We start from the raw sequence: 27,909 nt of genomic DNA on the forward strand, positions 1-27,909 counted from the left end.
AGAAAACGAGGGGGAACGTTGTGAGTTGCTGCGGAGACCGCAACTCTACATTTATACCCGATACTTAGTCAGTACGGCTCTCCTCCGGCAGACGCCGCTAATATTAAAAGACACGACAAAGAGTGCGTGCGAGAGAGACAGAAAATCAGACTGAGCGTGACGTCGGGCGCTGCGTAGCCAGTGCAAATTGATTTGTTCCTTTTGGCTATACAAATTATCTGATCTGATCCAGATTCAGCAATCTGATAGATATGGTCGTTATCTATGATTCTGCGCTTTTAGTTTTCTTTCTTTTAGTCTTTGAGCAATAGGCGCTGATAGCGACGGACAGACGGACGGACGGACAGACGGACAGACAGACAGGGCTCAATCGACTAGGCTATTGATGCTGATCAAGAATATATGTATATACTTTATGGGGTCGGAAACGATTCCTTCTGGACGTTACACACATCCACTTTTACCACAAATCTAATATACCCCAATACTCATTTTGAGTATCGGGTATAATCATCCTTGCTCTATTCTGTATTACGAGAAAACTGAAAACGCAGAATCATAGAGAATGACTATATCTTCTAGAGTGTAAAATCTGAACCAGATCGTATAATTATTATAGCCAGAATCAAGAAAACAATTTCATTCTTTCTCGCTCTGTCTCTCTCTCTTCAGGTTTCATGGTCGGTTTTGCCAAATGCAAAATATGAGTTCAAGGATCTCAGAACCTATAAGAGCCAGAGCAACCAAATTTGGTATCCACACTACTGTGATTGTGTCACAATTTCGCCACACCCCCTTCCGCCCCCGCAAAGGACGAAAATCTGGGGCATCCACAAATCTCAGAGACTATTACGGCTAGAGTAACCAAATTTGGTATCCGCACTTCTGTTAGATCTCACTATAAAACGTATATCTCAAAATTTCGCCCCACCCCCTTCCGCCGCCGCAAAGAACGAAAATCTGTTGCGTCCACAATATTGCAGATTCGAGAAAACTAAAAACGCAGAATCATAGAGCAATGACCATATCTATCCGGTTGCTGAATCTGGATCAGATCGGATAATTTGTATAGCCAAAAGCAAGAAATCAATTTGCAGTGGCTACGCAGCGTCCGACGTCACGCTCAGACTGATTTTCTGTCTCTCTCGCTCGCACTCCTTGTCGTGTCGTTTAATATTAGCGGCGTCTGCCGGAGGAGAGCCATACTGACTAAGTATCGGGTATAAATGTAGAGTTGCGGTCTCCGCAGCAACTCACAACGTTCACCCTCGTTTCATTTTATCTTTGGTTATATCTCGACTATTTATGGACCGATCGGGGTGCGGCATGTCTTTCCGTGCTCGGGAGAGTCCTGCTAATCGACTGCCGTTGGAAAAAAGGACATCCATTTTTTCACGATTTTCGCTAAATCATCATTAAATTTGCAAAAAATCGGCCTCATTTTCGAAGTCGAGATTTTGATGCCGATCGACAGTCTGGATCCTCACGATCCTGGGAGACTAGGTCCTTCACCGATCTGGCCTTATTTGTCGTAGATATAGCCTTTCGAAGATTGGAATATCATTAAAATACTGGTTTGTTTTGCACGCTATATCTCGGCTACACAGCGGACGATCGTGTCGTGGAATGCCTTTTCGTGATCGAGAGAGTCCTGCCGACCGATTGCCATGAAGTTCATAGATACATTCACTTTTTTGGGGATTCAAAGAACGTGATTCAACAATTTGTTTCGTATTTTATTTATTTACCGAGAATACGCATACATATTCGTCCCGCAGGAGTACAGGCATATCTTATTTTCCTCATTATTGTTTTGCTTCTGTTTACACATATGCATGTACACCCTTCTTTAAATTTAATAAGCTGATACTAACAAAAAAAAAATAAAAAAACAGTGGAATCCATAAATATAATTAGAGGCTATTGCTTATCGAATAGTGGGGAAATATCTGCAGCGTAGCTCTAATTTTCTGTAGTAGCTTTTCTCGATCTAAATTAAATTATCACATTTCCTATCGGTTATTTATATGGTAATTCACGTTAAGTTTGTTGCAGACTACAATGTTTGCAATGGATTGAATTGCTTCGTGCAAGCATACAATAATACTCGACCACTTGCCGGGTGGCAAGCGGTGGGAGATGGCCACGATAGCGAAGGAGAGGAGTAGACAGTGGCCCTTCACTTGCCCTTCTGCGCCTCCAGATAGGTGGCCGTGAAGGTGAGGAGGCGGTGACGCTGCTTCAGGTTGCGGGAGCGGACGTGGGCCGAGTTCAGCTCGTCTGTGTAGCTGCCTGGGAACCAGCCAACAGCGCCATCGCGAATGCGCTCGCCCTGGTACCAGCCTGGAGAGTGAGCAGATGATTAGAGGGGAGGATCATTAGGCAATGAAAGGTTTAGACTCACCATCTGGCAGCTTGCGTGTTACATTGACAACGTCGCCCAGCTCTAGATTGAGGACATCTGGCTCGTCGGACTCGTAGCTGTGCTTGGCCACGACCTGCGGACAGTCCCAGGACTCGTACAGCTTTTCGCCTGGCGTTTCCGACTCTGGCGGTCGCATGGCCTGCAGCCAACGCTGCTGGTCCGACACCGAGGGGCAGGAGAGCACCTGCAGAGGATTAACAAGAATAAGAACCGAAAAGCGAAACAGTAATGGCTTTTAGGGACTCACTAGCTCCACTGTCTTGCGGTCGCAGTTCTCAAGGAGTGTCATCAGGATGAGGTTTTTTCCGGCCTGATCCTTGATATCTTTGGTTGGCAGCTGCGGCAGCGTTTCGCCCGAAGCAATGGTCAACATGCTCCTGGGACAATAGTCGAACACACTGAAGCTGGACTCGCCGCGGCGCTTGCAGAGCACCAGGAGATCGGAGAAGAGGAACGCATAGATGCTGGACTTGGTGAACCGCTTGCCGAACGTCAGCTTGGCATCGTCGCCCCGCCACACGAGATGTGTGAGCTCCCCCCGTTTGACCAGGAAGCGAGGCTTGGCTCCCTGCTTGGGCACTCCCACGGGAACAATGGCCAGGGCACGGATGTTCGAGGGGAACTCCAACTGCTTCGAAATGCGTTCGAGCTCGTACGCTTGCTCCCAGCGATTGGCTGCTTCGTTGCACTGGGCCACCACCTTCTGGACAAGGGCCAGCGTGCGCTTCCAGCTCTCGTACTCCTCCTGGTTGTGGGGCGATTCCTTGCTGAACACCGCATCGATGAGCAGCGGCAGGCGGGTGATCCGCTGCATGGGCAACATGAGGAACGAGAGCAGATTCAGGCCACAGCAACTGGGACTCGCCTCCAGTTTCTCCAGGTGCTGCTGGAAGACGCCGTTCTTGGCCTCCTTCAGCCGCCGCAGTGTCCTGTCCATCCTGCCCTGATGCTCGCAGAAGGCAATGTACACGTGGAAGTGGCGCTCGGCAATCTCGTAGATGCAGCGACTCAGCCCGTGCAGCATGATGTTGTCCTGCCAGCAGCACTCCAGCTCCGTCAGCAGCCGCTCGGAGCACTCGTGGACGGGCACAATGTAGGAGAAGAGCGCCTTGCGATCCCGCGAACTCAGCACAGAGCTGTCCACAAAGGCGCTGTTGTTCATGAAGTGGCGCCGCAGGAGACTCAGAGACTTGAGGTAACTGGCCTCCGATGTAATGATCTCGAATTTGGCCTCCTGCAGGCTGCGCTCCCGGCTTTTCAGTGTGGCTGGAATATTTAAAATGGAACTGAGGATCTTGAAGATCCTGCATCAAGGATGCACTACTTACGCAGTATTCCGGAGTGTCTAACCTCTGGGATTTCGCTCCACAGAGTCCGAGATGGTCCGTTCTTTGGGCCAACCAACTGCAAAGCGGATGGCCGCTGCTTGGGCAGCTGTTCCACGTGGACGGGCTCCGGTTGGGGCTTTGGGCTGCGTAGAGCATGCATACCGATCTCCTCATAGCCATCTGCAGAGCTCTCGTGCACCTCCAGATCGCGAGTGATTGACTGAAAGGAAATCAAGGATCGACTGATGATCTTCTGCTGACATGAAGGATCAGTGGACTCACCTCCAGCTTGGCGGCGCTGTACATCTGATAGAGTGGCTCGTTGGAGAACATGCTGTGGGGCTCCGTTTGGAGGTCATCGCCCAGACCTGCCTCGTTGCCGGTGGAGACGCCCGAGCTGCCGCTGGAGCTGGCCACAGAGATGCCGCTCGTTTGGTAGAGACCCGATTCGGCGTACCAGGAGCTGCCTCCTCCCCCGTGGGCACTTGGTGTGGGCGTGGCCAGGTCATCGGTGGCCTGCGATGGGGTTCCATTGAGATGACTCGACTGCTTGAAGACTCCGCACTCGGCATACCACGAGGTGGTCTGTCCCTGCTGCCCCTGTCCCCCCTGTCCATGATCCACTTTGAGGCCAGGGAACGGGGGTGCTGGCGGAGGCGGTGGCGGGGGATCGTTGGGCCGCAGTCCGATTGTGGTTCGACGCCTCGTGGCCTTGGCCTCTTTCTTGGCCTTGCGGGCAACGGTGGAGAACTTCTGTGCATCGGCGCTGGGCATCTGCACTGGAATATCACCGGAAGAGGCCTTCTCGGAGAAGCCCGAGTCCAACTCCCCGGCACTATTCGGTTCCGGCCCCACCTCGGCGGGGTCCTCGAGGTAGAACGTGCTCCGCGTGGCTGTCAGTGCGGAAAGCTGCTTGCTGTCAAAGGTGGAACCCACGAGACTCTTGCGCAGCCTGGACCGGAGGCTCTTGCCGTTCTTCTGCTTGGCCCGCAGCACTGCCGGCTGCTCTGCCGGACTTTGGAACCCACCACCACCGCCGCCGCTGCCATTTAGGGTCTTCTCCGAGCTGCTTAGCGTTTTGGCTGCGTACTCGGTATTCTCGTAGATCTCCTCCTGCTTCTTGCCGCTGCTCTCCACATAGAAGGCCGTTCCCGTTGTCGTGTTCTCGTACAGCTTCTGTTGGCTGCCCTTTGGTGACTTTTTGTTGGATATAAAGTCCTTGAACTTGCGCACAAATTCGTACACTTGATTCTGCGGTGCCGGTGGCTTGGGCAGGCGATGATTCCTCATGTCCACGCCGCTGTCATTGTGCTGTAAAAAAGGCATTAATTGGGTCCCCCTCACTCTACTCAAAGTCCACTCAAATCCACTCACGTTTCGCAGACGCTGACCTGGCGACTCCTCGCCGTGCTCATCGCTGTCCGTCTCAAAGGAGTCGTAGTCGTCGGAGATGGCCACATGCTCGCCCAATGCATGGGCAGAGACTGAGTGGTTTTTGGCGCGTCGGTGGGAGGCTCGCAATCCGTTGCGTGCCCCATCCGGCTGCCGCTGCAGCTGGCTCGAGTGCAGCGTCTCGTAATAGTGATCGGAGTCATCTGTGGAGGATGAAAAAGAATGAAAAAGAGGAGGTTAAAGGTTTCTCTTGGCAATCTGCTGCATGCACATATCGCCATCCCCACAGAACGAACCTACAAAAGTGCTCACTACCATGGACTCCTGGCCGGGATTGCCCAGCTCCATATGGCACACCCGGATCGTCGTAACCTCGGCCCGCACCCATCGACGCTTCTCCTTCTTCTCCGTCGCCTGTTGTTGCTGCTGCTGTACGACAGCTGCCTCGTTCTGGTATAGCGGCTCGGGGGCACAAGGCACGGACTCTTCGGTTGGCGGCCCATTGAGATAGACGCTGGTGGAGTGCTGGCAGGTGACGGCCACTTCGCCGGCGGCACGCGGACGACGCTTGCGGGGGAGTGTCACCAGATCCGAGTGGTTGCCATTGCTGCTGCTCAGGCTGCTCGAGCAGCTCAGGCGCTGACCGTTCTTTGGATAATTCGCGGACATCTTGTCTCACATTTTATGTTGCGAGCATCTGTGGGGTCGTCTACACTTGGGGAAGAACGAACCTCAAGTTAGATTTAAGTGTATTTTTCCCCCAAGTGTAGATGTTGTTGCGGCTGCTGCTGAACTCTTTCTCTCTCGCTCTCCCTTGATTAACTTCTTTTCTTATGGAAATGCAATCGGAATTCGAATGCTTCATTTAATTGGAAGCAATTGAAGGCTGACTTCTCTCTGATTGAACAAGTCCCCCAAATAGAACACTGGGATGTGTACATACATACGTACATATGCTAATTAAACAGACCCCTCGAGTGTCACAACAATAAAAAAGTTTTTCCATACAAGGCTTGTACATATTTACTCGCAAGTATATAGACAGATAGATAGATAGATAGTGTGGCAAGTGTGATGGTTACAACAACAAAAAGCACACACGACACCATACCACACCACACCATAGCACACCAAAAGCAAAATCAAAAGCAGTGGCATGCAAAATAGCGCAAAATATAATGGAAAATGGAATGGAATGGAATCATGGTTGAATGCAGATTGATATACACGGCGGGTTTTTCATGGTACAGGCTCAGCAGGTGCCTCTGTACCATGGAGCGATTAACTGCTGGCTGGCCAGCAAATCAAATTCAAAAGCGGCACAGAGAGTGCTAGACTGTGTGATGGAGGCATGCCCGAAGTCAGAATACTCTGAGCAGAATCCAGGCCAAAGTATATACGATCTTTGGTAGGATATGCTATCGAAATCATAGTGGATATTATCATTTCCATCTCAGATCACGCACCCTCTAAAGTACTCAAAACATTTATCTATAGGATACCTGTCCTCTGAATGGATAACATGGCTAAACTCTTCCGGCAATCTATATGCACAGCTCTATGAGATCTGGGATCAGATTGTGCTCTGAATTTTAGAGACACATAGCACCCTCGGGGCATGAGACTAGACATGAAATCAGCTCTCATATTACGTATACGTACACGTACACAGAGATCGTGGATGAGAGGCAGTGGCAGTGGCAGAGGCAGGCAAGAGCAGCGAACGCGAACCGGTCTGACGGTATTATTAAAGATACCACAGACATGGATACCACACATAGATACATACATACATACATACATACGTATATGTTATGGCTATATATGCAGAAATATTTCAAGAAACAAGATACTTTTTGGCGGCGACACTTGTTCTGCGTGGGAGCTGCCGCCGCCGCCTCGTTCTGGCTCTGGACTCTCTGGAACAGCCGCCAAGTATCTAAAGCGCCCAATATTCGAGCGGAGAATTACCGGTTTTAGATGGGGGAAAATTCTGCGAATTTTGGTGTTTCAATTATGTGCGTGCGTACATCTGGCGGTTACAATACGTGTGGTACGCTTTCGATTCAATGCGGAAATAAAATATTGCAGACATACTGAGCAGAGAAATTGAAAGATTTCCAAACAAAAGATACAGCTGCTTAATGCTGCAGCATACAGTGCATACTCGTTTGGGTGAAGTGCACTTCTATAAATATTCTTTGCTTTCCGAAATTGAGCAAAAAGCGAAAGTTCCCCCAACTTATCCCATTTTCATCACTCTTTGCAGCAGTCTCTGTGAACCAGAATAGTTCTCTCTTTGGAGAATGGAGTTCATCTGTATGAGAGCGCACTGTTTGTACATACATACTCTTGAAGGAATCTGTGTATGTATGGAAATGGCCTGTACAGTTCTGCGAAGATGATCTTCTGCTGTGGGTCTTTTGTTTCATTGGAATGCAGTATGGCTGCAAGGCACGGCCATTTGCAAGTGCAAGGCCAACAGATTACCGATCTCTGTACGAGATCTGCAGCTGTAAAAGCGGACCAGACCCCAGACCAGTCCGAATAGAGGTCCGATAATCGGTCGATGATTGATTGATTAATGCCAGAGGCATTAAGGTTACTTTTGTTGAGTGCCAAACGATGTCATTGCCTTCCAGTCGGACTGATACGAGTATCAATCAGTAGAAGAGCCAATGGCCAATGCCGCCCACAGTCATAGGTCAGGCATCCAATATGGTCAACCAATTTGACGCTTGCTTGCGAAGCTCGCTTTATGCGCTTCCTATATGCCACATCTCCGTATATTTTCACGACACTTTCGCTGCAGGTATTGCGTGTCGTTTCAGCGAAGAGTGATGGAAAAACTGGCGAACGTGCCGCGGGTAAAAGTTGAGTAGAGCTGAGAATTTCCATTGGGCCGGGGCTGTCGGCGGGGTTTCACTTCACCCAAAGCCCAAGACGCCAGGCAGGCCGTGAAACAATTACCAGATATTTTCCAATTTCCAACTTTGCGACGCGTTCGCTGAACTCTCATCGCCGGAGGGGTGGGGCGTAGAGAGGGGGAAGCCCCTTACATAGGATTACGCGCATGCGCAATGCTCGTTTGAACGGCTCGCACTCGAATTCGAATGAATCGCCGTTCCGTTGCATATTGCACATCATGTTTGGGGGTTTGCAGGTTTTGGGGCTGGTTGCTGGGCTTGTGCAACGAACAGCCCGACAGTCTGCCTTTATGGAGTTGTGTTGTCTATTTGCCAAAGTCATCCATCGTCCGAATTCGGAATTGGGATTCCTTTTGGCTACCCGACTGACTGATGTATCTCTATCTTTTTTCCCTCTATTTGCCTTTGTTTCGTGTTTCTTTAAGACTTCTTCAAGGTTGGCTCGCCAGCGGTTTTATGTTTCTAGACTGGTTTTCGTTTTCGCTAAACAATTTCGTCATCGGTCGCCGTCACAGCAACAACAACCAAGAGGTGGGGATCGTAACGGGGTGTAAGGGTATCAGCGCTGCGGCTTTCAGTTCCACAAAGCGAACAGAAACAACAAAACTAGTAACTGCAAACTGCAAACTGCACTCGGTCGCTCTTTCTCTCTCTTTGTCTCTCTCTCTCTCTCTGTATCTTTCTTTGTCTTTGATCATCTTTTGGGATGGGATGGGATCTTTGGGATTTTCTTTCTATTATTTTCACAGAGCATCGCATCCAGCAACAACACTACAATTCGTAATTATCTGATATTCACATTTATCACACACACAAATTCCTCTCCTCTAAGCGAGCGAGCGCGGTTTTACGATTTCTGTCGGCGAAGCAGCAGCCCCCACGACCGCACGATGGAGCTCAACGCGTTGGATTGACTTGCTAAGCGGGCGATGGAGCAGCAGAGACCTCCAACAGCAGCAGCAACAAACGAGGGGGAGCGTTGTGAGTAGCTGCTGCGACCGCAGCTCTACATTTAAGCTCGATACATAGTCAGTATGGCTCTCCTCCGACAGACGGCGCGTAACAACGAACGACAAAGAGTGCGTGCGAGAAAGAGCCACAAAATCAGTCAAAACGTGTCGTCGGGCGCTGCGTAGCGACTAGTTTTGACTATAATAATAATCCGATCTGATCCAGATTGAGCAATCTGGTAGATATGGTCATTCTCTATGATTCTGCGTTCTTAGTTTTGTGGATGCCACAGATTTTCATCCTCTGGGTCGAGGCGAAGTCTAGCTCTTACAGTCTCTGAGCACTAGGCGCTCATAGGGAAGGACGGAGAGACAGACATGGCTATTGATGCTGATCAAGAATGCTTCCTTCTGGACGTTACACACATCCATATCACCACAAATCCAATATACCCCTATACAGGGTACTAAAAGCATAAATTGCACGGTCCACTTTATGGGCATTGTTTACGCTCGTTCGCTCTCTTGCACTCTCAGAGAGGTATATTAAAGAGAAGGTAAAGCAGTCACGCTCTCCATCTGTCTCGCTCTCGTTCGTGTATGTCTGGGCTTCAACTGGAGGATGGTCGGCCTTACCTCCTCTTGAATGTAACCTGCCTGCCATTTGGCTTCTGTGGAACCTGTCGAATCGCTTACAATCCAATCCACTCACTCTCCCACTCTCCTGTCCAGTGTGCGCTCCTGCTCACACACTTGATTCATGTAACGGGTTGTTGTTGTTGTTTTCGGTGCGCTGTCGGCGGGGGCTTACTCTCACTCTCATTTGTAATGGGTGTACGAGTAATTATGTGGTCTGTTAGCTGCTCGACTTGTTAGCCTCACTTTTGGCATTTTCGTTTGTCAAACAGCGCCTGGGGGCGAGAGACAAAAAAAACCTTTTAAGTGGCCCTGATGATCCATCCACACAAAAACAATTAAGAGGCGGCTAATCGTCGGACGTTCACAGACACGTTCACAGCTGTGGAATCCATGTGTGGATGCTAAAGCTTAGTCATGGCACGAACCATTGCAGATCGATAAGAGCTTTGTTTGAGTCGGAAGCTTTATGAAACAATTTGAAACAAATTTGATCAAATAAAGAATAACTGAACATATATTAGATAACACAGCTTTTTCATAGATGCTACACAATCGCACGCTCAGCTGAGACGTTTGTACGTGGATTTGAGATACATTCCCATTCGGATAATAGAAAGAATTCCATTCGGTGAGCACTTTTGTAGATAATTTCCCCAAATAGAAATACTTATTGTAAAAAAACTTACCCTCTATGCAGCTTATCGCCTTCTTTTGTTGCAGTCTTTTGTCTCTAATGCGCTTCGACCAGTCCGGGCTCCGGATACGATGTGGCTTCAAGCGTTCCCGTACACTGAAAATAATCGGTAGAAGAAAATAATATTAATAATATGGTATTTCCCATTTTAAAAGACTTGAAATAGTTTTTGTTAAGTACTTTACAGGGCTCTCTGGGCCTGGCAATCGATCATACCACAGAGTCATTGTCTATGGTCTATGGTCTATGTAATTGTCCGGAGGCACGACCATTTGTGACACGGCACTTGCATCCACTGACTGGCATGATTCCGTTGAGCTTTGAGCTCTCAATAGAAACACCAAAGAGTGCATTACAAGGGTTTCCTCAAGGGGCACGGCAATCTTATCGACTGATAACAGACGGAATTGTGGGTCGCCAAGCTAATTAATGGCAATAAGGGGAGGAGCTCTAATCAAGCGTCGAGTGTTGCAATGGGATCCAAAATGGGATGGGTGACAAACATTGGTAAAAAAGGGCCAAGAAATGGTTCTATAATGACACTCCTACTTGCTTCGATAAGATCTCCATTAAAAAAATCCATCTATGTATAGTTGATCTACATGAAAGCAAATATCTTTGCATTTGGGCCATTTTTATCTTCGAGTTTATCTTCTACAACCATCTTTATCGGATCTTTCGTATTCGATCGCAGTTGTTCAACCCAAAAAGATTTTACTATATTTATTAAACATACAAACATGCATACGGAGTATGTATGCACATATAAAGTATTTATGTATATCCCCTTTCTACGCTTTGTTTATGCAGAATATCGTAATTTGTTGACTTGGAATGACGTTACCCAGAGAATAATCTCCATTTCTTTGTTTGTTTTTAATGGCGATGTTGAAAACAGTAGAAACAAAAATAATAACAAGATGACTGGAATATGGAAAATTCCAATTGAAACACTAACCCCATGGTCTATACCCTTTTCGAATTACAAAAACACGCGCCACATCTAAACCGCTTTTCGATTACTGCAAATCCTTTGATTCTTAAGGGATTACATATCGAGGGGTTTCCTTAAACCTTGCTGCCCTTTTGGGACTCTCCCCGAATCTCTGATTGCTTTATCGACAGCCCACAGATAAGAGCCATCGCCCGCCTTGACCCGATTGCCCATGTGACTATTTTTGTGGCCAGGTGTGACAGGGGGGGGGGGGGGGGGGGGGGGGGGGCGACTACAAAGCAGATGTTGCAACCCACTTCGTTGCCACTCGTTGCACCATCGCCAACACCCAAACTGACATCCGGACAACAAAAAGTGAGTGGGGCCCCTGCGGCAGTGAGCCGCCTGCTCCTCCGATAAGATAAGGCCCAAACAAACTGATAAGCAATCTACGCAGAATTTATATCATCCCCCACAGAAGGGGGCCCGCACTCTGCCCCACCCTCTCCCCCGTCTGGCAATTATTCCGGAATATTAATATATGTATATCTTTTTGCTACTCACACAACAAACTGGGCTTCGGTGGGCGGCCTTGCCTCCAGGCGATCTGCTGGCGATGCTGATGCTCCCTCGCCGTCGGATATGTCCACCCAGGCGTCGCTGTTGTCGCTGGAGCCGGCTATCGAGGATCGCTTGTCCCCCGAACGCTTGGCCCCGCCGCCACTCGAAGCACTGCCGCCGCTGCCCAGGGAGGAACGGCAGCCGACGCTGGCACTGCCGTAGATCACACAGCCGGCGGCGGCCAGGGAGGATTCGTACAGACTGTTGGTTTTGTGGTCCGAGGAGATGGTCAGGGTGGAGCCGCTGCTGGAGAGCTGGATGCAGGTGCCGCCAGGCCCATGCCCATGCCCCGTCGCCGTTGTCTTCGCCTTGCGGTAGTGGGAGATGCTCTCGTAGCAGTTGGATCCCAGGGAGATGGCGTCGGTGGTCGTGGTGCCGCCGCTGCCGCTGCCGCTGCTGTTGCTGGCGGGGGCTTTGGTGTGCATCGACTCGTAGCAGCCCTTGATGGTGTCGTAGATGTTCTCGTCCTCATCCTCATCCTTTCCCAGGTCCAGGGTGCTCGCGTGATTCGGTTTCGGGGGCGCCGGACGAAGGGGCGTTGGAGATTGGGGCAGAACTCGCTTTGGTTTCGGCAACTCTGGCAGCTCGTCGCGGGTATTCCTTCCCAGTGTGCCGCCATGCGCTCCAGGAGATGGTGTGGCCATGGGGAGTGTATCCTCAGCGTTGGCCGCGGGCTTGGGCGGGGGCGGGGCAAAGGACTCGTAACCATCGAAATCGGGCGCAGCCGATTCGCAGGAACCCGCAATGGACTCGTAGTCTTCCAGCCAAGTGTTGGGCCTGGGGCAGGATGCCGTTGCCGATGCCTCCTCCACGGTCTGGTAGATGTCCTCGATGATCTCCGACTTCTGAATATCCACGATCTTGAACAGGCCCGAGGCCTGTGCTTCAGTCTTGGGTTCGATGGCAGACATGCCAGAGGGTGTTATGGGCTCGTAGATGGATTCCGATTCCTCATCTTCTGGGACCTGCTTCGGTTCGTCTGTCTGGGTGCCTTCTTCCTTGGGCGCCACTTGCTCCTCCTTCACTGTCTCTTTCTGATTTTCCCTTTCCGCGTTCATCAACTGCTTTTGCTCCATGATCATCTGCTCTCCCTCGATGGCATTCACTAGGGTCACGTTTACCGCCTGATTGACCAGGAGCTGGTTGTTGGAGATCTGCTTGTTGGCCGCCTGGTACACGAACGAGGTGTTGGGCAGCAGGCGCTGCTCGAAGTCATCGTTGGTGCCCAGCAGCAGCTCTCCGGACTCCGAATGTGCGCTGATCTCCTTGAGCTTCTGATCGAGCACTTCCAATGCGTCGAGGATCTTGGAATCGGCATCGGCCTTAATGCACGGGACCATTATCAGGGGAGAGGTAGCTTCCTCCCCTCCTGGATTTGGATCTGAATCTGGCTCTGGCTCTAGCTCCTCTTTCTGATTAATCTCCATCTCTGGAACCATTTCTGGAACCATCTCGGGTGCATTTTTGGTGGGCGAAGGACTGGCCGACTTCCGGCTTCTGCCGGCGAAGGTGAAACGCAGCTTCTCGTAGATGGAGGCATACTTGTGCTTGCGCTGCTTCTGTCGCTCCTCGTCAATCTCCAGGTCGGGCTTCAGATCATCATCCATCGCCAAGTCCTGCTGCTGCCCTGCTGTTGGCTGATCTTCTTTGGTAGCTTCCTCCTCTGCGGCTGGCTCCGCCTCCGCGGGCGTCTTGGCCTCCTCGCAGACCACCTCCAGTTCGGCCGGACTCCCCTTCAGACTCCGCTTTGTCTTTAGTGTGAGGCAGTTGCTGCCCCTGGCCTGGGCTGTGGCTGCCACCAGTTCGAGATGCCGTCGCAGCAGCTGCTCGCTCTTCTGCGGCACCGATGGCTTCTCCAGCGTCTCGAACTTCTTGATATTTCGCTGTACCGTGGAGATGCCACTCTCTGGGGGCAGCTGCTGCTGCTGCATCACGGGTGGCTGCTTCTCCACGATCTTGTAGACATGGCTGCCGCGTGCCAGCCAGACGCCCTTCTTCCGCTTCACCTCCTCTAGGACGCGGGCATCCTTCTGTATGATCTCGTTGAACTGTTGCGTCAGCTTGGCCACCAGGCTGTTCTTGCTGATGTTGCCGCTGCTGTTGTTGCTGGGCGGAGCATCTGTTGCCTGCCCCATCCCTGCGAGGCAGCTGCTGTTTATCCGCCGCGGCGTGTGGTGCTGCACGTATGATCTGCCCGCGTGCGTCTTGAAGCTGTATTTTCGCTTTGTCACCGTGCGCGTCACCGATGACGTCACAGTCGAAGATGTTTGCGTGGAAGTGGTATGCTCTGATTCGCTGCTGCCGCCACTCTGGGCGCTTGCCGCGCTGAGACTGACGCGGACTCGGGCACGGGCTCGCGATCGGGCTGGCGTCGCCCGCAGCTCCACCTCCTCCGCCCCAACCTCCAGCTCCATGGAGGAGATAACGTTATCTGATAATCGCCGCGGACTTGGCGATTCCATATTGCACTCAGTGGCAGCAGGTGGAAGCGGCGGAACGCTGTCGTCACATTTGCTGGCGACTAAAGTCTCACTGGCGTTTTTAGTCGCGTTTGCACTCGGAATTTTCTTGGCGTTTATAACCGCCTCGTCGCTGCTGCGTCGCAGATTGCTACGCATCCTCGCCTGCTCCGCGTTCTTGTACTTGTAGAAGTTGTCCTTTTCACGCTGCAACTGCTGCTGCTGCGTGGTCGCGTCCTGCAGATTGTGCAGACTGGCGGCGCGTTTTGACAGCGACTTTTCCGGCGAGGGATTGTTGAACGCGTTTACCAGACAACTGACGGATTTGTTCAGCTTCCGGAGGGTGCCCAGCGAGGAGGCACGCGACGATGGCGCCCCCGTGTGATCCTCGCTGGCGCTCTTAATGCGCCTGTTCCACAGCAATCGAAGCGTTTGGACACCTCGGAAGTCGCGAAAAGCCCGCGACTCGCAATTGCAGTTTTGATTCTGATTTTGATTCTGATTCTGATTCTGATAATCGTCTAGCGAGGCGTTATCGCGCACTGATTGCCGATTGTTGTTGTCGCTATCGGAGGCACTGACACTGGCACTCGCTGTGGCTGTGGCGGTGGCAGCTCGCGATCCGTTCACCAGCCAATTGATAATTGTCTTTTTTGTCTTACGCGGCGAACTTGTGGAGCTTGTGGCACTTGTGGCATTTGTTGCACCCGCACTCGTTGGATTCCCATTGAGATCGCAGCGCGTGTGGGCCGCCGCATCCCGCACAGGTGACATGGCCATGGCCATGGCTGGGGACCACATCCGTGGTGTGGTTTCCGACGCTCTCCTGTCTACCTGCTACTTCGGTGCCACCAAACGGCACGATGCCGATGATGCTGCTGCTGGCCCCGTGCCTGGAACGACAGAGAGAGCAAAAAGAAGAGTGAATAAATCAAATGAATCTGTTTATGTAGATTCACTTGATTTTGTGGTGATTGTCAAAATGACAATCGTATGCTGAAAATGTAAATTTGTATGCTACCGATACTCAAAATGAGTATTGGGGTATATTAGATTTGTGGTAAAAGTGGATGTGTGTAACGTCCAGAAGGAATCGTTTCCGACCCCATAAAGTATATATATTCTTGATCAGCATCAATAGCCGAGTCGATTGAGCCATGTCTGTCTGTCCGTCTGTCCGTCCGTCCGTCTGTCCGTCCCCTTCAGCGCCTAGTGCTCAAAGACTATAAGAACTAGAGCAACGATGTTTTGGATCCAGACTTCTGTGATATGTCACTGCTACAAAAATATTTCAAAACTTCGCCCCGCCCACTTCCGCCCCCACAAAGGACGAAAATCTGTGGCATCCACATTTTTAAAGATACGATAAAACCAAAAACGCAGAGTCGTAGAGGATGACTATATGTTCTAGAGTGTAAAATCTCAACCAGATCGTGTAATTATTATAGCCAGAATCAAGAAAACAATTTCATTCTTTCTCGCTCTGTCTCTCTCTAACACACAGGTTTCATGGTCGGCTTTGCCAATTGCAAAATATGAGTTCAAGGATCTCAGAACCTATAAGAGCCAGAGCAACCAAATTTGGTATCCACACTCCTGTGATATCGGACCTTGACCGTTTTGTGTCCAAATTTCGCCACACCCCCTTCCGCCCCCGCAAAGGACGAAAATCTGGGTCATCCACAAATCTCAGAGACTATTAAGGCTAGAGTAACCAAATTTGGTATCCGCACTTCTGTTAGATCTCACTATAAAACGTATATCTCAGAATTTCGCCAATTCCAAGGGTCAGATTTATGACGGTCACAATGGTTATCATGCAGATGGTGAGAGATTTGACCACATGCAGGTCATCCAGAATGTGTTTAATGATAGTGCTGTAAATATCTTAACAGTGTATGTACACAAATGCATGCAGCTGACCGTTGTATATTTATTTAGGTCAGTAGTGCATGTTACATATTTATGTTTAGAGCATATTATCGTTTATTTATTTAGGTGGCTGGGAAATCTTAACCTTTTATGGCTAGCTATTTGTCTAGGTCTAATCATACGATTTTGTATTTTAATTGAAATCGTACAAAGAGAAAGCTGGTGAAAATTCTGGTTCGTCTGATGATGGAAGATGGTCACGCATGCAAAGTGGTTCTGTTTCTGTCCACCTATTATTGGTGGCCAATCGGTGAGCGGTGTGGCCTGTTAGGCGTGTTTGTGCAACAGGGTGGGGCAAGGAATGAATTTCTGGAGATATTTTCGAGAGAGTGGTCACCCATTTTCAAGCCCCTAACCAAACAGAGCGAATCTGTATGTCAATTTCAGTTGATTTTGAAAGGGGTTTTCCCGAACTACCATTGAAACACCATCGAAATATTCATATATAGGAACGTAAATATATTATTTACGATTATATGTATATACCCTTATCTTATCTTCAAGTCTTTTATTCCTGACGTCTTTTTGTGTTTCTGCCTTTTGATTGGGTTTGGGTATTACTCATGCGTTTTGGTTTTTTAAGCACCCATTTCATTAATAATAATATATACTGCACTTAAAAGACGGCAAGAAGCATAAGGAAACCCAAATACTATTTTGCGCAACCAAGAAATCACTCGCATGGTGGGGCGCTGCCGTACAACATTGCGTATGCTCGATACGCTTTGTATGCCGCCTGGAGCTTATCGCTCAGCGATCGATGGATGATGGTGGAACAGAGCATTGCACAAAGCCACAATATTGTTGTCTTAGCCACAATTCCCACCTCTTCGCACCTGACGATTGTTAGCCCTCCCACAGCCACCACCGCTGCTGGTGGGGCAGGCGGGGCACGTTTTTGTCAAACACACACACACACACACACACGCATACACAAATGCCAATTATAATGAGCGATTACATAAAGTACGCGACAGCGACACAAACAATTTCTTTTGCCTCACATACGATGTGAGGTCTATATACTATTTCTCTTCTTTTTTTTTTATCACGAAATAGTTTTTTAAGCCGCTTTGCCGGGCTTTTTGGTAGCTTCGTTAGCTACCATCTTCCTATTTTTGTTTATACCCGATACTCAAAATGAGTATTGGGGTATATTAGATTTGTGGTAAAAGTGGATGTGTGTAACGTCCAGAAGGAATCGTTTCCGACCCCATAAAGTATATATATTCTTGATCAGCATCAATAGCCGAGTCGATTGAGCCATGTCTGTCTGTCCGTCTGTCCGTCCGTCCGTCCGTCCGTCCGTCCGTCCATCTGTCCGTCCCCTTCAGCGCCTAGTGCTCAAAGACTATAAGAGCTAGAGCAACGATGTTTTGGATCCAGACTTCTGTGATATGTCACTGCTACAAAAATATTTCAAAACTTCGCTCCGCCCACTTCCGCCCCCACAAAGGACGAAAATCTGTGGCATCCACATTTTTAAAGATACGATAAAACCAAAAACGCAGAGTCGTAGAGGATGACTATATGTTCTAGAGTGTAAAATCTCAACCAGATCGTGTAATTATTATAGCCAGAATCAAGAAAACAATTTCATTCTTTCTCGCTCTGTCTCTCTCTAACACACAGGTTTCATGGTCGGTTTTGCCAATTGCAAAATATGAGTTCAAGGATCTCAGAACCTATAAGAGCCAGAGCAACCAAATTTGGTATCCACACTCCTGTGATATCGGACCTTGACAGTTTTGTGTCAAAATTTCGCCACACCCCCTTCCGCCCCCCGCAAAGGACGCAAATCTTAGAGACTATTTATAATAGAGTAACCAAATTTAGTATCCGCACTCCTGTCAGATCTCACTATTAAACGTATATCTCAAAATTTCACCCCACTTCCTTCCGCCCACACAAAGGAAGAAAATCTGTTGCATCCACAATATTGCAGATTCAAGAAAACTAAAAACGCACAATCATAGAGAATGACCATATCTATTTGGTTGCTGAATCTGGATCAGATCAGATAATTTTTTTAGCCAAAAGGAACAAATCAATTTGCACTGGCTACGCAGCGCCCGACGTCACGCTCAGACTGATTTTCTGTCTCTCTCGCACTCACTCTTTGTCGTGTCGTTCAATATTAGCGGCGTCTGCCGGAGAGAGCCATACTGAGATAGTATCGGGTATAAATGTAGAGTTGCGGTGTTCGCAGCAACTCACAACGTTCCCCCTCGTTTTCTTTTCATATGTATGTACCTCCTGTGTGGCATAAAGGGGGAGATGGGATGGCAATGGGGATTGTATATACACGACTATATCTCTTTTCTAGCTGTCACATTTGCCGCTCTCGCACGCGGCAAGAATAACAAAACAAATTTTTATTTGCCATTGCAAAAAGGTTTTTTAAACAAAATATTATTATTTCGTATATAATACGAAGCCAAACAGAAAGACAGACAGATACACTGAAAGACAGATACAAGTATTAGTGGCAATGCAAATAAAAAGCTAAAAATTGTTGATTACGCAAACGTCTTTTTGGGGCCATAATCGTACATATTTTTATGATATTTAACCAAGGAAATTGGTGGAAAAAAGTGTGTAAACATGGCATTTGATAGGCGGTAAACAAACAGGCTTAACATTCCATCCGTGGCGGAATCCCACAGAGATCACTTTAACGTTTGCGGGAAGTACAATCCTCAAACGAAAGAGTGTGTTTCAGACACCAGATAAACCTTAAGAACCATTCCCCTTGAGCCATAAATCACAGGCATTGGCAGCAGCTGCCACAAAGCTGATATTTCCAATGCCTTATACATAAACATACATACGAGTATATCTAAGGTAAGGTAGGGTAGGGTAGGGTAGGGTAAGGCCATTCAAGGCAGTGAGCTGTTGAGGCGTTGAGACGTTGAGGCGGTCAACAGCTTTTTGGCCTGGTCAATACAAAATGCTTTGCATATTAAACAGTGTCTCTGAGGCCGAAAAGGAAAATGTAAACAATTGACAAAACTCAGACCGAAACTGGAGATACAATACAAAAGTAAAGAAATAAAAATCAGCCTCATCTTGAAAGGCATTTCTTTGTAAAGAAAAGAAACTCGATTTTGATGAGCTGCATTTTTATTTTTTTGGGGCCTGAGCCCGAGCTGCACCTGCTACAAATTCATTCCATTGATGATCATCGATGATGGGGAGGCAGGGAGTCATCTGGCCATTGGAATGCAAATGGCTTTCAAAACGGATGCAGCAGCGATGGCAGCGGCAGCAGCAGCGGCGGCGGCAGCAGCAGCGGCGGCGGCAGCCGCTTTTGTGGGTCTGTATCTGCGTTTTTCTGTTGTCTGCTTTTTATCATTTTGATGAAGATTTTCCCGCTGCTGTCGACAGCTGCGAGTCTTTACAGAGTGAAAGTGATAATGCCCGCCCATCCCAAAAGCCAAAAGCCAGAGAATCCCAAAGATTAGACACGCTTCTTTGGAATAATCTTCTGATTCGACTGCAAATGCGACTGCGAATGCGGAAGACCCCACCGCATCAGGCCCGTAATGACAGACAGACAGACAGATACAGCAAATGGATTCGGAATGGGGGAATGAAATGAAATAATCTAGCTGTAGAAATAATTTTAATTTCTCGAAAATTAAATCAAAGAAAATTTATTGCCATTTTGCATACCGAACAACAACAAATACAACAAAAGGCAGCCATTAGAAATGTGAAAGTTTACTTTTCCTTTTTTTTTTTGGTTTTTTGTTATTTCTTCTGAGTGTTTTGTGTGTGTTTTTGTCTCAACGATTCTCCAGCTAATGAACTGTCTTAGTGTCTTTCTTGGCCATGATTTAGAGGTTTAGATGGTCTTCAAAGCATTTCAGATGTCCGAAGTCCAAAGTTGAATGGAGTTCCCTCAAAAAAACTCTATAATATATGTGGGATAGCACTTCTCTTACACTTTTCGTAGCACGATTCGGAAAGGGTCTGTTCCTTGAGGGATTCACAGGGTTTACATCATCGCCTCACTGCACACACGAGGACCTTCGACTGAAAAAATACTGTTGTGCCACCTTTGCGACTTTTCGATTACGACTATGGATAGTATTTGTTTTTGTTTTGGCTCGTGTTGCTGGTGGCAACAGTTCCTGGCTCGAGAACAGCCACCAAAACAGCTCGTAGCCCGTGGCTCGTGGGTCGTGGCTCGACTGTTGGCCAACTGAAAGGTCTGGCTAGAGGGCTGGCACTGTGCAACCCCTAAACCTTCGGTGAGGTCCACTCACTCACACCCTCAATCGGAGGCTACACTGCGTATGGTTTATATGCAAAACAAGCCCCTGGGTCGATAGTTTCCCTCCCCATCGCCCCCTGCCACTCCATTGGTCATGCAGGGTGGAATCTTCGAGGGGTAGTTCCTACTATTTATTCTAGCACATGGCAGATGTCTAGTCGATTGCGATCCCTTTTGTGTGCATTAGCTATGCTTTGTTGACTTTCTGGTTGAGACACCCCTCCCCACCTCCTCACGCCCACGCACGAGTTTAAGGCAAATTCAATTTGTTCACAAAGAAAGCACTCCTTCACTCTTTCCCCCTTTTGCAAGACAATTTTCTAGCCCCAATCAACATGTGTTTTCATTTCCTGGATTATCTGTCTCTCAAACGAACATCTCCCTGAAACGATGATGAGTGTCTTTTCGCCTCCAAAGAAACCCTACACTGCGCAATGTGACACCTATATTTAGCTACATTTCCCAGTAGATTGGATTTCAAGCATTTTATTGCAGACTGACTCACACGCCTTATCGGACAGGCGAGCGCCTGCCCCCACAGTTACGCTGCAAGTGCAATTTAGGAGGCAACAATTGCTGCCCAGGCATAGAGGCAACAATTTGTGCACACTTTATGTTTATCTAGATACCAGAATGTGAAAGATACATGTACAATATGTATGCAAAACGAGCATTAACTGCATTCCAAGCTCCGTTGCCCAAGAACCGCAAGCAGCACCAGCGCCAGAGACTCAGACCCAGACTCCGAGACGAGGCGAGACGAGACAGACCCATAGACAGACTTATAGACCGCGTAAGGCATAGAGGCGTATAATTAGCGTGCAGCATTGGCAAAGTGAAGCTAATGGAACCCCAACAGCATATAAAAACATGGCCCCAGAACCAACAGAAACATGGTAGGGGGCACACAACAACGGTAGGTAGCGTAGCAGTTCTTAAACCGTAAACCGTAAGCAGTAAGCCGTAAGAGAATCCAAAGCAAAAGACGCACAAGAAGAGGTCAGTGCGGAGGCCAATCCACAGATACAGTCGTAATCGTAATCGTAATCGTAATCGTACGAGTACCTGTAACCAGTACCCATCCAAAGTCAAAAAAGTTTAAAGTTGAAAAAGTAAGCGCTAAATTACCATCAAAATTCATAGCCAATATAATCCACAAGGCGTTCGACGATCGAAGTAAGCTCTGTTCCAAGATCGATGTTTGGCTGAGGAATGTACGACCATCCCCTCCCACCGGGGAACGCTAGGGCTTCCAAGCAGAGCCAAGAATATCCCAAGGTGCAGGCGCAGGCCTTTTCTTGGTGAAATTTTGCTTCTATGGACAGATCTCTCTCTCTCTCTCCTTCTGTCTCTGTCTCTATCTATCTATCACGTGTGTGTGTATGTGGAATTTGCCAAGTGGTTTGGCTAGATTCTTTCAAGAGCATACCACCACGCAAATTTTCTGGTGGGCGTTTCACTTTTGCCAGCTTTCATTTAACGCTGGCACCAAAATCGATAGATCGAAGCTGTTGCACTGGATTCTGACACTGCATTTTGTGCATTCTTTTTGTACTATTGTATTATTTATTCCCCAATTTCGGGGGTCCACACAGAAAAAAACACTCGGATACGGTGGCACAAACACGCGCGAACTGCCCTCTGAATAGAGCGAAGCTCCCAAAAACACGGTCTCCAGCGAACGACGAACGAAAGACAAGTGAAGAGTGTCGCCACCGCTGCTGTCGATTGCTGTGTGTGGGGAGCCTAAGACGCTGTTTTCTGCTGTCACAAGGTGTATTGACGCAAGGTGAGACACTGCCAGGGAGTGCTTTTACGCAAACAGAGCTACAGAGCGACATGCCATACCGAGTGGCTCGGGAGGGAGCGAGACAGACCCCACCTTGTCGGAATCAAGCTTGTTTCTTCTGCTGTTTTCTCTCCTGTTTCTGCTGTCGATTGGGGCTGGGGATTGGGGAGAGTATCATATCCGACTGGCTGCTGGCTGGCTTTGACTGCAACTCCACTTGGGGATCGATCTCTCGCCCCGCGCTCGTCTCGCATTCTTGTGCATTGGCTTTTGGAGCTTCGTTTTGTTCTGATTCTGTTTTGGATTCTGCTTCTCCGCTGCATCTTTCGCTCTCTCTCTCTCTCTCTCTCTCTCTATCTCTGGCTGTGTGGCTCTGCTGCGAAATGCATTTCTCTCGAGGCATGCGACCCATAAAATGTGTACGGATGCTTCGGGTGGCACAAGTTTTGTTCTTTGTGCGGTATCGTACATTGGCTTCTTCTGGCTTTTAATTAGCCAAGCAAATTTTAATTAAGTCGCAGCGCCACTAATTGATTCGGCAGTCCATCAGCAAAGCCGTCTTTGAGACTCAATCGACAGAGGCATTGGTATGTCTGCGGAGGCCCCAACTCTGAGTAAATCACATTAGAAGCGCCTGAGAAGCGGAGACTGGTTTCGAGCCCACGAAACGCGACCCAAAACGCACCCAAAATACTCTAATTTCTTGATTGTTGTTCAAGCGTCCATACAAATGTGGATCACAGTGCCATTAACATGAATCGGTTAACACTCTGCTGAGCAAACCGGTCGGTGTCCATCTTCGTAGGACTTAACAGCGAACAAATTCCAGTACCGGTTCTTGTCAAAGTTCAAAAGAGATTCCACGAAAAAGGCTGTTAAGCCCAAGGTGTGTTGCTAAAAGGTGAGGCCACTTTCTCTCCCCCTTGGTTCCCACACACGAAATAACACACACCACAAACTAAAGTGAGAGCGGGCCCCGGAAGGAGTTCACCTTACGTTAATGTACTCTGCCTGAACGCTTAACAGCGTAGCTTAACAGCGTAGCTTAACAGAGTAGCTTAACAGAGTGGCTTCACAGAGTGCCTTTACAGAGTAGCGGAACAGAGTGGCTTTACAGTGAGCTTTTACGTGCCGCTTAACTGTTAGCTTAACAGAATGGATTAACAGACTGAAAGTGGAACAAATCCCAAGGAATTTTTGAATTTCGCAAAGTTTGGCGCAAACAACAAAAAAAAAACCACAAAAATCTCAACGACCTGCAAACCTGGTTTCCATTTTCATTTTCATTCAATTCAATGCGAAAAAAACAGCTCGAAAAAAAGCACATCCCAGCAGCCGCAGCAGCAACAACAGCAACAACAAGTTGGCGCCCCATACATGGGGCCCGCCTTGGTCCCCAGAGTGGGGCAGGCACATCATCGGATCTGTTTGTAGTACGTACTCGTACTCGTATTTATGAGCCAGGCCAGTCGTCTTGCCACATGTGGCAGGCAGCAGGCAGACACTTGTTGCTCTCTGTGTATCCGTATCTCCCATCTGTCTCTGTAATTTGCATTAAGTGGCGGATTTTCTTTTCATTTTCTTGCTGCTCTTTTTTCGGTTTTCGGGTGGGTTTCTGTTCGGATCAGACCCTGGGTGCTGCGACTCTATTGGTGGGGCAACGGGGCGTATGCGAAACAATGCCCATTAATCACTGGCAGCTGCCTTGCTGCCTAGCTGCTGCTGCTGTAATGCAAAACTCTAATTATCGCCAGCATTTCAGCTGACGAAACTTCTTCTTCTCAGCGTTTGCTTGGGTGTTTTTGGTCTATTAATTTATTTTACAACGCGTTTCACGGCGCAGAGATGCTGAAACGAGGCCTTGCCGCTTTCCAACTGTCATCAGCATGCAGCTGCTCGGAAAAACCAAAGAAATCTAGTGAAAACTTTGGTACTTTGGATCGAAACACTACAGCAAAAAGTGAGTGAACCAGCAGAGAGTGAACAGATCTGTCTGAGAGAAGCACAGATCGATCATATCTTCTAGTGGTGGCCTTTTAGGCCTAGGAGTAATCGTCAAAAGGTCCCCGAACGAGTACACAAGGTGGTGCACGAGCATAACCTTCGGGGGTATTGAAATCCAAGTTAGATGGCCTTGTCGGGGGTCTTCGGGTTCTGCGTCCCAATCTCCGTTTGTAAACGTGATTCGCTTAGAATAGATCTCCAGTCACGTACTCCATGTTCATGCAGTTGTCGGACGCTTGGATGAATCGTGTTTAATCAGTAAAGTTAAGTGGAAAGGGGGGAACACCCGATATCGAAAAGAGTTTTACATACATAAATATATTTAAAGAGAAGAAAGTGAGTAAATGGGTTATATTTGTACCGGGAATATAACGAGATGGATGGCTTTCTAGCCTTGTGGTAAATGAATCAGTTTGTCGGAAAAGAATTGGGAATTTCTTTATCATCATTGGGCATACGGTTTATTATAATTAATTATTCATGGACTAAGCGATGTCTCATCGCGGTTATTGTGATTAGAGCAACGAACTCTCCACGCCAGATTTGGCCATGGATCGTTGGGACAGTGGTACCTGGAAAGAGTGAACTCTTGGATGTACACACGTATATTTGAAAGAAACAAAAGGCAATCGTAGGCGAGCAATCGCTCTATCAAGCGATCACTGTACATTAGTTTTTTAAATATTTTCAAAATATCGCCCACACACACGGAGGGTGAGGGTGACACAGTTTTGTGGGCTGCCAAATTGTCCAGCATTGAACCATATAGAATGCTTCAGATGACACCAAAAAAAACATCCATATATTCAATGTGAAACGATTGTGGCACGACCTGTGGCATACCAATGAGGACAGGGGAATACGCCAAAGCCAAACACATGGCAAAAAAAAAAAAAAAATATATATATAACCTGCTGCTGATCGGCTTCATTGGCATTCTCTGGATTAATTGAGCTCCAATCAACCTGATCAGATCATATCCGATCGATTCAATGCAACATAATAATTTACGCTGCAGTTTTCACATTGAAAATGTCACCAGCTATTCGAGCCGTGACGATGACGTGTTTTACTTCTCTGTTTAAATTGTTGTGCAAAAATGCTGATGGGGGGAGGCACAGAGAGAGACTCAAAGTTCAATGGCTGGCACGACGAAGCGAATGCATTCGCCAGGCAATTTGGCCAAGAGGGTAATCTGGATCTCTGGCCACGTGAGTAAGCGGCGTAGCAGCCACCTTTTTCTGCATGCCGTCAGCACTGGCTTACAGGTTTCTTTGACCAGCATCACAGAGTCGAACATTATCTCCTCCTGCTCCTCCTCTGGAGCATGTGGCATGAGTCATGCAGCCAGAGGAATGTTTATGGAAAAAGTCCCCCTCCGTTGAATGGAGATAGCCAATTCGAGTCGATGCTGTCTTGCTGTCTATCTGTTCTGTCAACGACTGTGCGACTGCTGCACCTACAAATTATAATTATGTGTATCTATGAGATACAAATTTACAATTACAATTACAGCCCCCACGCAGACCACCGACCAATTTTGTGGTGCTGTGGGCGTGGGTCCGGGTCCACAAATTATATGGCCAGTACTTTGGGGGGCACCAGGCAATTGTTATGCAAAGAGGCTGAGCAGCCTGGTCGTTGCTGGGGAGATCCCTCTCGATCCGCACAGATCTGTGAGATCATGTGAATGAAAATGGAAAGTGGTCAGTGTTTACGGCGGCTCTCGCTCTCCCTCTCCCTCTCCGGGCCATAATTTGCGCACCGCATAACTAAAAGAGTTATTATGGTGATTTCTTCTTTGCTGAAACGGAAGCCTCTCCATAATACACACGCGTCGTATTGTCGCATTACAGAATTGCACTGTGACAGACCAACAGACCAACGGACAAACAGACAGAGGGACATCCAGCGACATAATTGTAATCGTAATCGTGGGGACATATGTATGTTTGCTTTTTGTAAACTTGTATTTGCCTTTAATGAGGCCGGAAGAAATTGTTGGAATTGCAACTTAAACTGAAACTGAAACTGGCAGCCGTTCCAGCAATCCAAAAGCAAGCAAAGGCTTGGCTTTAAGCCGTACAAACAAGCCCCATGTTGTTAAGAAATCCCCAGCCATAGAACGGGGATTCATACATCACGAGGGTCTTTCACTTTCGTAATGCCATAGCCATAGCCTCTGGGGTAAAAAAGACCAGAGTCAGAGCCAGAGCCAGAGCTAGAGCCCGACCTTTATTTGCTTTTGGCAGCTTTCTATCTGCACGGAAGCAGGCGAAGAGCCGTAAATTGGCTAAGAAGGGCGTTGGAAAACACCAGAAACAACAAGATCGAGAAGTGCTATAAAAAAGAGCAGTGCAAAGCAAACCCGAGCTATACATATGGGGATAAAGTGGTAACTCCCCGGAGCGGATATTCTGTACGATAAATTGAAGTGGACCTTCCACTTAATCATACTTGTTTTGTGCATTTATTTCTCTACAAGCGCAAGTGCTCGCATTTATCAGTGCCCCAGCATTGTTTTCGTTATTCCCTTCCAACCAGACAATCGAATTGCAGTTTTAATATTCCTTATCAGTGTTTATTATCGAACTCTTTCTCTTGCTATTATTACTTACATTTTGGAGGCCGTTCTTGGCGTTCTGGCCGTTTATCTGCGAGTATGAATAATCCCCAGTGTGATTGCAATTACATATTCCAAATCCGAAATGCGAATATTTGGCAGCTTTAAATCAATCGGTATCCAATGCTTCGCTCTCTTTGTATCTATGCTAATCAGCCGCGGGGCGGTTCACTTCTTATATAACTACTAATGGCCAAGTATTATCTTTTGAACGCTTTCATATACAAATCAGCCAAGCAGAATTATCATTTTAGCCATGCTATGGCGATGGCTATAGCCCACTGTCAATGGCCAATCTTTTGTGCACTTTCCCGGGGCAGACGCAGAAGCAGCAGCAGCAGCAGCCCCGACACTTGCCACATCTTCTACTTTTACTTTCCACAAAACAAACACACACACACACACACAGCACTGCCACTTGATGAGTGCCAACTGCAGTTGCAGCGATCAATCAAACAATCACAAAATTTGCACAACGCCAATCGATTTCGATCACAATTAAGCGCGAAATATGCGATACGCGTTAATGGAGCTGCTTTTCTGGACGATCACGTTCGTTCGGTCGCGGTCGCCGGTCACTGGAAGACTGATACCGATACCCGACCGAGACGAAGCAAAGCTCAGAGCTCGGAGGCAGGCCGCAACAATAGCACTTTGCTATCGATGTGAAGCCCGCCAGCCCGAAGTTTGGGAGCTTCGGCCGAGTGCCGGGGGGTCATGGTACACCACCACCACCACCGCCACCGCTCGGAGATCGGAAAGCTTTCAGGCACTCAACAAAAAAAAAAACAAATCTACGTAGGGAGAACATACTAATTCCCAAAGAGGTAAACGACAGCTGTCCCAATTCCGCTTTTCGTTTACTTTTCGCGTGAAACTTCTTTTTTTTTTGGGCTGCGGTTTATTGTTTTTA

The 27,909-nt window shown here is 48.1% G+C and overlaps 1 protein-coding gene across 9 annotated transcripts; it reads right to left on the bottom strand.

The window, feature by feature from the left end:
* Nucleotides 1–1,715: 1,715 nt before the first annotated feature.
* LOC108152846 (ephexin-1) lies at nt 1,716–27,549 on the bottom strand. 9 transcript variants are annotated; one of them, XM_017282457.2, is made up of 9 exons: nt 26,992–27,549; nt 11,854–15,262; nt 10,348–10,451; nt 5,128–5,348; nt 4,036–5,064; nt 3,754–3,973; nt 2,673–3,691; nt 2,405–2,609; nt 1,716–2,343 (listed from the first exon to the last, which is right to left on the bottom strand). In XM_017282457.2, the coding sequence occupies exons 2-9, from the start codon at nt 15,168–15,170 to the stop codon at nt 2,180–2,182; spliced, it is 6,279 nt and encodes a 2,092-aa protein (XP_017137946.1). In that variant the 5' UTR covers nt 15,171–15,262; nt 26,992–27,549; the 3' UTR covers nt 1,716–2,179. The 9 variants fall into 9 exon arrangements, with proteins under 9 accessions (XP_017137946.1, XP_017137947.1, XP_033242736.1 ...); XM_017282458.2 differs by lacking the exon at nt 26,992–27,549 and adding an exon at nt 21,709–22,752; XM_033386845.1 differs by lacking the exon at nt 26,992–27,549 and adding an exon at nt 20,249–20,463.
* Between the last annotated feature and the right edge of the window lie 360 nt (nt 27,550–27,909).

This window comes from Drosophila miranda, chromosome XR (genome assembly GCF_003369915.1).
Source record: "Drosophila miranda strain MSH22 chromosome XR, D.miranda_PacBio2.1, whole genome shotgun sequence".
In the NCBI taxonomy this organism is placed as follows: Eukaryota; Metazoa; Arthropoda; class Insecta; order Diptera; family Drosophilidae; genus Drosophila; species Drosophila miranda.

Coding starts and splice junctions, on each gene's coding strand:
- LOC108152846 (XM_017282457.2), bottom strand. CDS start 15,170: ATGTGGTCCCCAGCCATGGCCATGGCCATGTCACCTGTGCGGGATGCG. Junction 5,065..5,127: donor CAGGTCAGCGTCTGCGAAAC/GTGAGTGGATTT, acceptor CCTTTTTTACAG/CACAATGACAGCGGCGTGGA. Junction 3,974..4,035: donor ACAGCGCCGCCAAGCTGGAG/GTGAGTCCACTG, acceptor ATTTCCTTTCAG/TCAATCACTCGCGATCTGGA.